The sequence below is a fragment of the Heterodontus francisci genome, chromosome 1 (assembly GCF_036365525.1).
Source record: "Heterodontus francisci isolate sHetFra1 chromosome 1, sHetFra1.hap1, whole genome shotgun sequence".
Taxonomy (NCBI): Eukaryota; Metazoa; Chordata; class Chondrichthyes; order Heterodontiformes; family Heterodontidae; genus Heterodontus; species Heterodontus francisci.
In genome coordinates this window covers 160,415,216-160,428,227 of record NC_090371.1, presented here as the reverse complement: position 1 = coordinate 160,428,227, position 13,012 = coordinate 160,415,216, and the positions used below count along the sequence as shown (strand labels likewise).

The window sequence follows — 13,012 nt, the reverse complement described above, 5'->3', positions numbered from 1 at the left end:
GCTGGAAATACTCAGCAGGTCAGGCAACATCTGTGCAGAGAGAAACAGAGTTAATGTTTCAGATCAAAAACCTTGTCATCAGAACTGGGAGAAGTTAGAAATATAATAGGTTTTAAGCAAGTGAAAGGGGGAAGGGTAGAAAAAGAACTAAAGAGAAGGTCTGTGAAGGGTGGAAGACAGGAGAGATTAAATGACAAAAGAGTTAGTGCAGGGCCAAAGGATGTGGTAATGGGATAAGTAACAAAACAAAAGATGTATCTAGAGGAGGCGTGAATGGCAGAATGATGAACAGCTGCTGTCCGAAAGCAGAAACAAGGGAAAAACAAGACTAAAATCTTAAACCTGCAAAGGAAAGGAAACTAAAGGGGGGGGCAGACATTGTGGTCTGAAAGTGTTCAGTCTGGAAGGCTTTAAAGTGCCTCATCCAAAGGTGCAGTTTCTTCAGCTTACATTGAGCTTCATTAGAACACTGCAGGAGACCACAAATAGAGAGGTCAGCGTCAGAGCAAGGTGGAGAATTGAAATGACGGGCAACCGGAAGTTCAGTGTCATGTTTGCAGACTGAATGGAGATGTTCTGCAAAGCATTCACCCAACCTGCGTTTGGTATTCCCAATGCAGATCAGACCACATTGTGAGCAGCAAACCAGTATACCAAATTGAAGGAAGTATACATAAATCGCTGTTTCACCTGGAAGGAGTGTTTGGGGCCTTGGATGGTGAAGAGAGAGGAGGGAAAAGGCAAGTGTTGCAGCTCCTGCGCTTGCATGGAAAGGTGCTGTGGGAAGGGGACGGGATGATTGAAGAGAGGCCCAGGATGCCTTGGACGGAACAGTCCCTTTGGAATGCTGAAAGGGGAGCAGGGAATATGTGTTTGGAGGTGGCGGACATGGCAGAGGATGATCCATTGAATATGCAGGCTGGTGGGGTGGAAGGTGAGGACAAGGGATATCCTATCCTGGTTCTGGAAGGGAGGGAGGAAGAAAGGTGAGAGCCGAAATGCGGGAAATGCAACGATTGAGGGTCCTGTCAACCATGGTGGTGGTGGGGTGGGGGGGGGGGGGGGGATGGTAGTGAGGACAGAATCCTCGCTTGAGGAAGTAGGAAGACATATCAGAAGCACTGGTATGGAAGGTTCCACCATCAGATCAGATGCGATGAAGACAGAGAAACAGGGTGAATGGAATGGGGTCTCTACAGGAAGCAAGGTATGAAGAAGTGTAGTGAGGTAGGTGTGGGAGTCTGTGGGTTTCAATGAATATTCGTTGATAGCCTATCCCCAGAAATGGAGACAAAGAAGTCAAGGAAAAGAAGGAAAGAGTTGGAGATGGACCATGTGAAATCTACTAGACCTCACCAATCTACCTGCTGTAGATGCAATTGTCCATGACCATATTGGTAGGAGTGACCACCGCACAATCCTTGTGAAAGGAAGTCCCGTTTTCACCCAGAGGATACCCTCCATTGTGTTGTGTGGCACTACCACCGTGCTAAATGGGATAAACTCAGAATAGATCTGACAGCTCAAAACTGGGCATCCATGAGGCGTTGAGGAGCATCAGCAGCAATTGTATTCAAACACAATCTATAACCTCATGGCCCAGCATATCCCTCACTCTACCATTACCATCAAGCTAGGGATCAACCCTCGTTCAATGAGGAGAGCAGGAGAGCATGCCAGGAACAGCACCAGGCATACCTGAAATGAGATGTCAACCCGGTGAAGCTACAACACAGGACTACTTGCATGCCAAACAGTGGAAGCAGCATGCAAAAGACAGAGCTAAGCGATGCCACAACTAACAGATCAGATCAAATCTCTTCAGTCCTGCCACATCCAGTCGTGAATGGTGGTGGACAATTGAACAACGAACAGGAGGAGGTGGCTCCATAACTATCCCCAAGCTCAATGATGGGGGGGCCCAGCACATCAGTGCAAAAGAAAAGGCTGAAGCACTTGCAACCATCTTCAGCCAGATGTGCCAAATGTTTGATCCATCTCAGCATCCTCCTGAGGTCCCCAGCATCACAGATGCCAGTCTTCAGCCAATCTGATTCACTCCACTTGATATTAATAAACGGCTGAAGGCACTGCATACTGCAAAGGCTACAGGTCCTGACAACATCCTGGCTGCAGTACTGAAGACGTGCTGCAGAACTAGCTGCAGTCCGAGCAAAACTGTTCCAGTACAGCTACAATACTGCCACCTACCTGATAATGTGCAAAATTGCCCAGGTATGACCTATCCACAAAAAGCAGCACAAATCCAATCTGGCCTATTACCGCCCTAATTAGTCTACACTCGATCATCAGCAACGTGATGAAAGGCGTCATCGACAGTGCTATCAAGCGCTACTTAAACAGCAATAACCTGCTCACTGATGCTTAGTTCGGGTTCTGTCAGGTCACTCGGCTCCTGTCCTCATTAAAGCCTTGGTCCAAGCATGGACAAAAGAGATGAACTCAAGAGGTGAGGTGAAAGAGATTGCCCTGGATATCAAGGTGGCGTTTGACCAAGCATGGCATCAAGGAGCCCTAGCACTGGTTGGACATAACAGAAAGGAAGTACTTGTTGGAGGCCAATCATCTCAGCCCCAGGACATTGTTGCAGGAGTGCCTCAAGGTAGTGTCCTAGGCCCAACCATCTTCAGCTGCTTCATCAATGACTTTCCCTCCATCATAAGGTCAGAATTGGAGATGTTCACATATGATTGTACGATGTTGAGTACCATTTGCAACTCCTCAGATACTGAAGCAGTCCGTCTTCAAATGCAGCAAGTCCTGAACAACATTCAGGCTTGGGCTGATAAGTGGCAAGTAACATTCACCACACTAGTACCAGGCAATGACAATCTCCCCCTGACATTCAACAGCATTACCATCGCGGAACCCTATCAACATCCTGGGGGCTGCCAGTGACCAGAAACTGAACTGGAGCAGCCACTTGAATACTGTGGGTATAAAAGCAGGTCAGATGCTGGGAAATCTGCAGCAAGTAGTTCACCTCCTGACTCCCCAAAGCCTGTCCACCATCTACAAGGCACAAGTCAGAAGTGTGATGGAATACTCTCCACTTGCCTGGATGACTGCGGTCCCAACAACACTTGGGAAGTTCGACACCATCCAGGACAAAGCAGCCCGCTTGATCGGTACCCCATCCACCACCTTGAACATTCACTCCCTCCACCACCGATGCACAGCGGCAGCAATGTGTACCATCTGCAAGATGCACTGCAGCAACGCACCAAGGCTCCTTCGACAGCACCTTCCAAACCCACGACCTCTACCACCTAGAACGACAAGGGCAGCAGACACATGGGACCACCACCACCACCTGCAAGTTCTCCTCCAAGTCACACACCATCCTGACTTGGAAATATATCGCCGTACCTTCACTGTCGCTGGGTCAAAATCCTGGAACTCCTTCCCTAACTGCACTGTGGCTGTACCTGCATCAGATGGACTGCAGAAGTTCAAGATGATGGCGCACCACCACCTTCTCAAGGGCAATTAGGGATGGGAAACAAATGCTGGCCTGGCCAGTGCCGCCCACATCCCATGAAAGAATAAATGCAAAAATAAATGTGACGGTAAGAGAAGAGTGGAAATTAGAAGTGAAGTTGATGAAATTTTCCTGTTCAGGGCATGAGCAGGAAATGGCACTGATACAGTCACTATGTCCTGGAAAAAGAGGCAAGGGAGTGGGCCCATGTAGGACTGGAACAAGGAATGTTTGACATACCCCACAAAAAGGCAGGCATAGCTAGGACACTTCTCCGCCATTTTCGCCACCTCCAGCGTGATGCCACTACCAGTCGCATCTTCCCCTCCCTTCCCCTGTCAGCATTCCGAAGGGATCGTTCCCTCCGCGACACCCTGGGCCACTCCTCCATTACCCCCACCACCTCGTCCCCGTCCCAGGGCACCTTTCCCTGCAATCGCAGGAGGTGTAATACCTGCCCATTTACCTCCTCTCTCCTCACTATCCCAGGCCCCAAACACTCCTTTCAGGTGAAGCAGCGATTTACTTCTCGTTGGACTTGAAACATACTGCTGTAGTTTTCCTGAACACGCTCTAGGAACACTTGCTGCTCGCTACCTTTTACACTATTACTTTCTCTGTCTATGTTTGGATAATTAAAATTTCTCATTATAACTACCCTGTAAAGTTTGTAGATTACCGTTTTGGACTAAGTACCTGTTCCAGGTGAAGCACCGATTTACTTGTACTTCTTTCAATGTAGTATACTGTATTCGCTGCTCACAGTGTGGTCTTCTCTACATTGGGGAGACCAAGCGCAGACTGGGTGACCGCTTTGCGGAACATCTCCGCTCAGTCCGCAAGCAGAACCCTGAGCTTCCGGTTGCTTGCCATTTCAACACTCCCCCCTGCTCTCATGCTCACATCTCTGTCCTGGGATTGCTGCAGTGTTCCAGTGAACATCAACGCAAGCTCGACGAACAGCATCTCATCTACCGATTAGGTACACTACAGCCTGCCGGACTGAACATTGAGTTCAATAATTTCAGAGCATGACAGCCCCCCATTTTACTTTCATTTTTAGTTATTTTTTCTTCCTTTTTTTTACATTCCTTTTTACATTTTTTACAATCTTTTTTTGCATTTATTTCATTTCATCTTAGTTTGTTCAGTTTGCTTACCCACTGTTTTTTTCAGGTTGTTTTTCTTCAGGTTTGCACTTGCTGCTGTTCAATATTCAGTGTATTCACACCTAATGTGTACTAATGCTTTGTCTTTCAACACACCATTAACATATTGTTTGCCTTTTCTCCATGACCTTTTGGTCAGCTATGTGGCCTGGTCCAATCTGCACCTTCTCCTTTGTTATCTCTTGCCCCACCCCCACCTCACTTGTTTATAATCTGTGACTTTTCTAATATTTGTCAGTTCCGAAGAAGGGTCACTGACCCGAAACGTTAACTCTGCTTCTCTTTCCACAGATGCTGCCAGACCTGCTGAGTGATTCCAGCATTTCTTGTTTTTGTTTCAGATTTCCAGCATCCGCAGTATTTTGCTTTTATTATAGCTAGGACCCTTGCAGGTACCCGTAACAATACCTTTAATTTGGAGAAATTGAATGGATTTGAAGGAGAAGTTGTTCAATGTGAGAACAAGTTCAGCCAGGCGGAAGAGGGTGGTGGTGGATGGGCCTGGCTGAGCCTTCAGACTATCCTGGTGGGGATGGAGGTGTAGACAGATCGGATGTCCATGGTGAACAGGAGATGGTTTGGGCCAGGAAATTGAAAACTGTTAAAGTGAGAGGGCGTCAGAAGAGTTGTGGATGTAGATGGGAAGAGAAGACCTCCCTTTTGTTCTTTTTTTCACCTTCCCCCACACTTCATTTGCTTAAAACCTATTATATTTCTAATTTTTCCCAGTCCCAATGAAAAGTCACCAACCTGAAACATTAACTCTGTTTCTCTCTCCACAGATACTTCATGACCTTAATATTTCCAGCATTTTCTGTTTTATTTCAGATTTCCAGCATCTGCAGTGGTTTGCTTTCGTATTGACTTTATTGACTTGACAGAAGTTGTTGATAACTACGAAATCATCTTTACGTTTCACACAGCGGGTAAATATCTGGCACAGAGGCTATATGCACCAGGAATACATAATGGAACTTTGGGAGCACGACCTCATTGATTTTATTTGTCCATCTCCACACCTGAGGAAAATGGGAGTTCTCCCAGACTTTCATTAATACTGCTTTAGATCCAGCCACAAGAAAAATTGTCCAGAATGTCTTATGAGACAACCTCCCCTCACTTGTCCCACAGAAAACTGTCTCCATCAGACATATATACATCTCACCTCAAATGATCAAGAACCTGCCCCCTTGTAATTAGCTATGGTCAAGAATCTTTGCCTTATTCCTCTGTGTCTTACCAATGTCTGTATTCAGAGTCTTAAACTGCTTTAACCAGCTGAGTGACCAAAATTAATTAACTGATGTTACTATAAGGTCCCGATTTGGTATTAGCTGAGAAATGCATTGGTAAGTGTCAATAAACAGGCAAATAATCAGCAAGTAAAGGTCACAACTAGCTGATTAAAACACAAAAACACAATAAAGTTACAGATATAAAAACAATTGTAAACTGATTAAAGATATTGATGTAAGAAGTAGACCAGCAGTCACATATAATTAGCTATGACTTTACACTGATCCAGATGATCATGGTAGAAAGTTAAAGTGGTCAAAGGTACTCGGTCTCAACCACCAGCACAGGAAGTTTTTCATGACCAATAACAGTTATTAGTGCATTGATCAATTGTGAAATAAACATGATCACAACAGTCCAGAGACAGCATTGTTTATACCATGGGATTAGTTAACTATTTGCAAATCAATACATTTTTTGGTAATTTTTAAAATTAATATGATCTTATCCTCACCTGACAGTTACTCATGTGCAGTTCCAACAATCATCGATGACTAGTGGTCAGGAGCAGAAACCTTGGCTTAAGTTTTCCTTCTCACAGTGACAAATGTAAACTTTCCCTCCTTGACCTGATTGCAGCCTTTCACATGGTTCACCACACCATCCTCCTCCAAAGCCTCTCCGCCATTGTCCAGCTGGGTGGGACTGCACTAGCCTGGTTCCATTCTTATCTATTTAGTTGTAGCCACAAAATCATTTGCAATGACTTCTCTTCCTGCTCCCGCACCGTGACCTCTGGTGTCCCTCAAAGATCTCTCCTTAGCCCCCTCCTATTTCTCGTCGACATGCTGCCCCTTGGTGGCATCATTTGAAAGGACTGCGTTAGTTTTCATATGTATGCTGATGACACCCAGCTCTAGCTCATCATCACCTCTCTCGACTCCTCCACTGTTGCTAAATTATCAGACTGCTTATCCAATATCCAGTACTGGATGAGCAGAAATTTCCTCCAATTAATTATTGGTAAGACTGAAGCCATTGTTTTCGGTCCCTGCTTCAAACTCTGTTCCCTAGTGACCAACTCCATCACTCCCTGGCAATAGTCTGAGATTAAGTCAGTCTGTTCACAACCTTGGTGTCACATTTGACCCCGGGATGAGCTTCCAACCTCATATTTGTGCCATCACTAAGACCATGTATTTTTAACTCTAACATTGCCCCAAGCTCAGCCCATCTGCTGCTGAAATCCTCATTCATGCCTTCATTATCTCCAGACTTGACTATTCCAACGCACTCCTGGCTAGTCTCCCACATTCTACTCTCTGTAACCTTGAGGTCATCCAAAACTCTGCTGCCTGTGTCTTAACTTGCACCAAGTCCCATTCCCCTATCAACCACTTGCTTGCTGACCTACACTGGCTCCCGGTCAAGCAAGGTCTTGATTTTGAAATTCTTATTTTTGTTTTCCAATCCCTCCATAGCCTCGCTACTCCCTATTTCTGTAATCTCCTCCAGCCCCACAACCCTCTGAGATATCTGCGCTTCTCTAATTCTGGCCTCTTGTGCATCCTCGATTTTAATTGCTCCACCTTTGGTGGACGTGCCTTCAGTTGCCTCGGCTCAAGCTCTGGAAAACCCTCCCTACACTTCTCCACCTTGCTTTCCTCCTTTAAGACACTCCTTAAAACCTACCTCTTTGACCAAACTTTTGGTCATCTGACCGAAAATCTCCTTATGTGGCTTAGTGTCATACATTGTCTTATAATGCTCCTGTGAGGCATCTTGGGACATTTTATGTTAAAAATGCTATATAAGTTTCTGCTGTCAAGGCCCAAGTATCTATCCTCGGCCCCCTCCTATTTCTCATCTGCACGCTGCCGCTCAGCAATATCATCCAAAAAACACAGCAGTTTTCACATGTACACTGACGACACCTAATTCTAGCTCACTGCCACCTCTTTCTACCCCTTCACTGTCTCTAAATTGATCTACTGCTTGTCTGACATCAAGTGCTAGATGAGCAGAAAATTCCTCCAATTAAATATTGGGAAGACCAAAGCCATTGTCTTCGCTCCCACTACAAACTCCGTTCTCTAGCCATCCCGCTCCCTGGCAACCTATTTTTTATTTTTTCTTGGGATATCAGCATCGCTGGTAAGGTCAGCATTTACTGCTTTTAAGAAGATGATGATGAGCCACCGCCTTCAACCATTGTAGTCCTTATGGTGTAGGTACACCTACAGAGCTGTGAGGAAGGAGGTTCCAGGATTTTGACCCAATGCCAGTGAAGGAATGGCGATATACTTCCAAGTCAGGATAGTGTGTGACTTGGAGGGGAATTTGCAGGTGGTGGTGTTCCTTGAGTCTGCTGCCCTTATCCTTCTAGGTGGTAAAAGTCGCGCATTTGGTGGGTGCTGTCAGAGGAGCCTTGGCGAGTTGCTGCAGTGCACCATGTAGATGGTACACACTGCTGCCACTGTGCATCGGTGGTGGAGGGAGTGAATGTTTAAAGTGGTGGATGGGGTACCGATCAAGTGAGCTGCTTTGTCTTGGATAGTGTCAAGCTTCTTGAGCGTTGTTGGAGTTGCACTAATCCAGGCAAGTGGAGAGTATCCATCACCCTCCTGACTTGTGTCTTGAGAATGACGGACAGGCTTTGGGGAGTCAGGAAGTGAGTTACTCAGTGCAGAATTCCCCTCTGACCTGCTGTTGTAGCCACAGTATTTATATGGTTCGTTTAGTTCAGTTTCTGGTCAATGGTAATGCCCATGATGATGTTGGGGATTCAGCAATGGTAATGCCCTTGAACGTCAAGGGGAGATGGTTAGGTTCTGTCTTGTCGGAGATGGTCATTGCCTGCTACTTGTGTGGGGCAAATATTACTTGCTACTTATCAGCCCAAACCTGAATGTTGTCCAGGTCTTGCTGTATGCAGGCATGGACTGCTTCGGTATCTGAGGAATTACGAATGGTACTGAACACTGTGCAAGCATCAGCAAACATTCCCACTTCTGACCTCATGTTGGAGGGTAAGTCATTGATGAAGCAGCTGAAGATGCAGTGAGGTCCTGGGGCTGAGATCATTGACCTCCAACAACCACAACCATCTTCTTTTGTGCTAGGTATGACTCCAACCAGTAGATTCCCATTGGTTTCAATTTTGCTAGGGCTCCTTGATGCCACACTCGGTGAAAGCACTCTCACCTCTCTTCCAGCATTCAGCTTTTTTGTCCATGGACCAAGGCCGTAATGAGATCTGGAGCCAAGTAGCCATGATGGATCCCAAACTAAGCATCGTTGAGCAGGTTGTTGCTGAGTAATTGCTGCTTTACAGGACTGTCAATGAGACATTCCGTCACTTTACTGATGATTGAGAGTAAACTGATTGCACTTAAATTTCCGCAGCTACCGTGGTGGGATTTGAATTTATGGCTCTGGTGCATTAGTCTGGGTCTCTGGATTAGTCCAGTAACATTAGCCAGAATTTTAGCTTGCGGCAGTAGCCCTGCCCACTGGCAAAAATGTCAGGGGGTGCGAGGAGGGCGGAGGGGGGAAGCCCACCTCCGTCCGGCCTGGAAGCCATGCTATTCCTGCTCCTAATTCGTATGTTCGTATAGCAGAGTCTTCAAATATTTTTAAGGCAGAGGTAGATAGATTCTTGATAAACAAAGGGGTGGAAAGTTATCGGGGTTGTTGGAAATGTGGAGTAATCAGTTCAGCCATGAACTTATTGAATGGCAGAGCAGGGTTGAAGGACCGAGTGGCCTACTCCTGCTCCTAATTCGTATGTTCGTATGCTGTAATTTTACGTGGTCCCTGAATTGACAGTGGTTGGGATTTCCACCCCTCCAGTAAGTTCTACCTCTAAAGAGCTGCTGGCCAATTAGAGGGCCAGCAGCTCCTCAGTCTCAGCAGTACCACTGGGAGCGGTGGCCGCTAATGGGACTGCGCCTAGCGAGAGGAGTGGGCATGGATGCCGACTTAAAACAGGTGAGTGGGGGTCAGGCCTCACTGGAGAAAATCGGCTGGGCCCTGGCAAGGGGAGTGAGTGTCAGAATATAGGGCAGGTGAGGTTGTTTTAGGGGGAGTGGCCCATGCTGCTAGGGATGCCTTTGTGGGGCACAGGGTGTCCGAGCAGGAGCGCCCACCATCAGCTTGCAAGGAGGCCGCCAGGTATTACTGGAGACCCCACCAATGTCAATGGTTGGCCTTCTCAGGTGCCGAAGTGCCCATCTGCTGCTGGTATATTACCAGTGGCAGCGGCAGGAGGCCCTTAAATGGCAAGTAATTGGCCATTTAAGGGCCTCAACTGGCCTGGGGCAGGTGGGCTGTTTGCCAACTCCCCTGCCACTGGTAAAATAGCAGTGGGGGCAGGTTGACGACGGGAACGTCACAGCCCGCTCCTAGGGGTGAGGTGGAGGGACGCAGAGTAAAATTCCAGCCATTATCACTATGCTACTATTTCTGTAGTCTGAGGCTGAACCAGACTGTTCACAACAATCATAACTGACCCTGAGATGAGCTTCTGACCACATATCTGCATCACTGGATATGCATTTGAGTTGGCATAACAGGGGATACGGACCAAGAGCTGGAAGGTGGGATCAGGCTGGATAACTCTTTTTTGGCTGGCAAGGACACGATGGGCCAAATGGCCTCCTTCTGTGCCATAAATTTTTCCATGTCCCTTAAGACTGCCTGTTCCCACCTCCGTAACATCGCTCAACTCTGCCCTGCCTCAGCTCATTGGCTGCTGAAACCCTCATCCGTACCTTTTTTCCATTAGTCTTGACTAATCTAAAGCAGTTCTGGCTGGCCTCCCATGGTCTACCCTCTGTAAACTTGAGGTCATCCAAAAATCTGCTTCCTGTGTCCTAACTCAAAGCAAGTCCCATTCACCCATCACCATCATTGACCTACACTGGCTCCCGATTAAGCAACGCCTCGATTTTAAAATTCTCATCCCTTGTTTTCAAATCCCCTCCATGGCCTTACCTCTTCCTATCTCTGTAATTTCCTCCAACTTCACAGATATCTGCACTCATCTAATTCTGGCCTCTTGCACCTCCACGATTTTAATCACTCCCCCAGTGGTGGCTTTGCCTTCAGCTGTCTAGGCCTTAAGCTCTGGAACTCCTTTCCCAAACCTCTCCACCTCTTTCCTCCTTAAAGACACTCCTTTAAAGCTTCCTCTTTGACCAATTTTTCGGTTATCTGCCCTAATATCTCATGTCGCTCAGTGTCAAATTTTGCATTATAATGCTCCTGTGAAGCTCCTTGGGATATTTTATTATGTTTAAGGTGCTGTATAAATACAAGTTGTTGTTGTTGTTTCTCTAAAGATGCTGAGGCTAATTAAAGCACCCCTATGACCACCCTGGCTTAGAAGAACTATCTCAGCATGGACAGGGGAATGAAAGCTGGGACTTTTTCATCTGTATTGCTCAGCTATGTGCTGAGTGAATACATTTTAAAATAAAAACAATTTTCTTTCCCTTTTTCCCTTCTGCGTTTCTGGGGATTTACCTGTTCTGGAGCACTGGAAGACAACATCTAGGATGTCATGTGGAGCCGCTGTGCTGAACTGTGCGAAGAGGACGCTGACATTTCAGGAGGAGCCACCATGGGGGAGACGTTGTCCTGAAGGATGTGGATGAAGCCCTGCTGTAGCTGCTGCCAGAGGAGGGAGGATACCGTGGGTCTGATTACAATGTTGGAGCCACTTATTAAAAAAATAATTTTAGATTTTTTCAGTTTTTAATGTTTGTGTGTTTTTTTAAATTGTTCTGTTGTGTCTCGTTACAATTTAAAAAAAAAGTTTGCAGGGCTTTATTTGAAGCTTTGTAAAGATGTGGCTGGTTTCAGCACAGTATTTGAAGGTTAGTTTCTGGATTCAGATATTTTTGTGGAAGCTGAAAGTGGTGGTAAGGGTTCCATCATTTTTATATTTATTAAAAACTTTGTTTTTCAGCCCTTTGCTGCTGTGCTAAATATTATTGTGGGGCACAGTGTCTCCTTTGGGAGCTACAATTTGGTCTTGGTTAGTCACCTACCTGAGATTGTTGAGGAAATAAAAGCAGGCCCGTGGAAGGGAAAAAAAGCAGCATTACACTGGTATTATCACACTCTACTGCTGTTCACAACCATGGTGTAACAGTATTTTACATACCATTTTTATTTTTACAAAGTGCTCATTTTAGAGAGGAAAGGATCACAGTATCCATGATGTTACCAAGTCACTTTTGCTGTTCCAAAGTTATTTTTGTTTTCCACTTTCAGTCCTGTATGCTTGGTAATCATTTATCTCACATAAAACACAGGTGCTGATGGAACAAAACAATATACAAGACAGACACTATTGGTCAATGATAATTTAGAAGAATTGTGTTGGAAGAAACCAGGGGGGAGCTGGATGAAAATGTGACACACTGTAATTACATTTGGATTATTTTCTGGACCTTAGCAGGTAAAGCTGTCAACAAAAAAATCAATACAAACCATTTCAATAGTGTGTATATCTATATTTTTGAGTAACTAATGAATAAGTTAATATTGTCCAGACACAGAAGTGAAAGGAGATGCTTACAGGTACCTGACTGGAGAGACTGAAGTTCCCTGCAGGGCTTTTTTTCTTGCTGTTTGTACTGTTGGTGTTTCCTACACTGCTGTTTGAGGTGCTGCTTGCTGAGTTCTTCCTCTTTCTCCGTTTGTTTGTCTGTTGTCTGGTAGGTTCCGCTGCACAAAATAAAACAAAAAAAAACACAAAAAGAACCAGATCAGAGTTTTTGCATCATACTAACGTTCCAGGGCTTAAGACTGATTATGCCTTGCCTTTTCCTAACTGGCTAAATATGAGGAGCTGCTACGTCAAGTGCAACATGTTGAAGGTACATATTGCATAAAGCTGAAGAATCTTGGCCGGTCAAATTATAATACATGGATTCTGTGTCCTGACATTCTCTCTAAAAACTCATTCCCTTTCTTGTGTTCATTAACTTACACAAGATGTAATGAAGTTAACTAAATGGTTTTTAAATGTTCCCATCATCTTAGGCCACAAAAGTGAGTAGCCTGATCAGATTATTGAAGATCATCATTCTTTGAA

General features: G+C 45.6%; 1 protein-coding gene across 6 annotated transcripts in view; it reads right to left on the bottom strand.

Moving 5' to 3' along the window:
- Positions 1-13,012, bottom strand: part of LOC137373065 (LIM domain-binding protein 2) — a 586,094-nt gene that overhangs the window by 22,106 nt on the left and 550,976 nt on the right. For 5 of the 6 annotated variants that reach the window (XM_068037868.1, XM_068037899.1, XM_068037889.1 and 2 more), the window contains one exon: positions 12,494-12,642. In XM_068037868.1, the coding sequence (XP_067893969.1) occupies positions 12,494-12,642 (149 nt within the window). The remainder of the gene's footprint in view (positions 1-12,493; positions 12,643-13,012) is intronic. The other variant, XM_068037919.1, reaches the window with a different exon arrangement.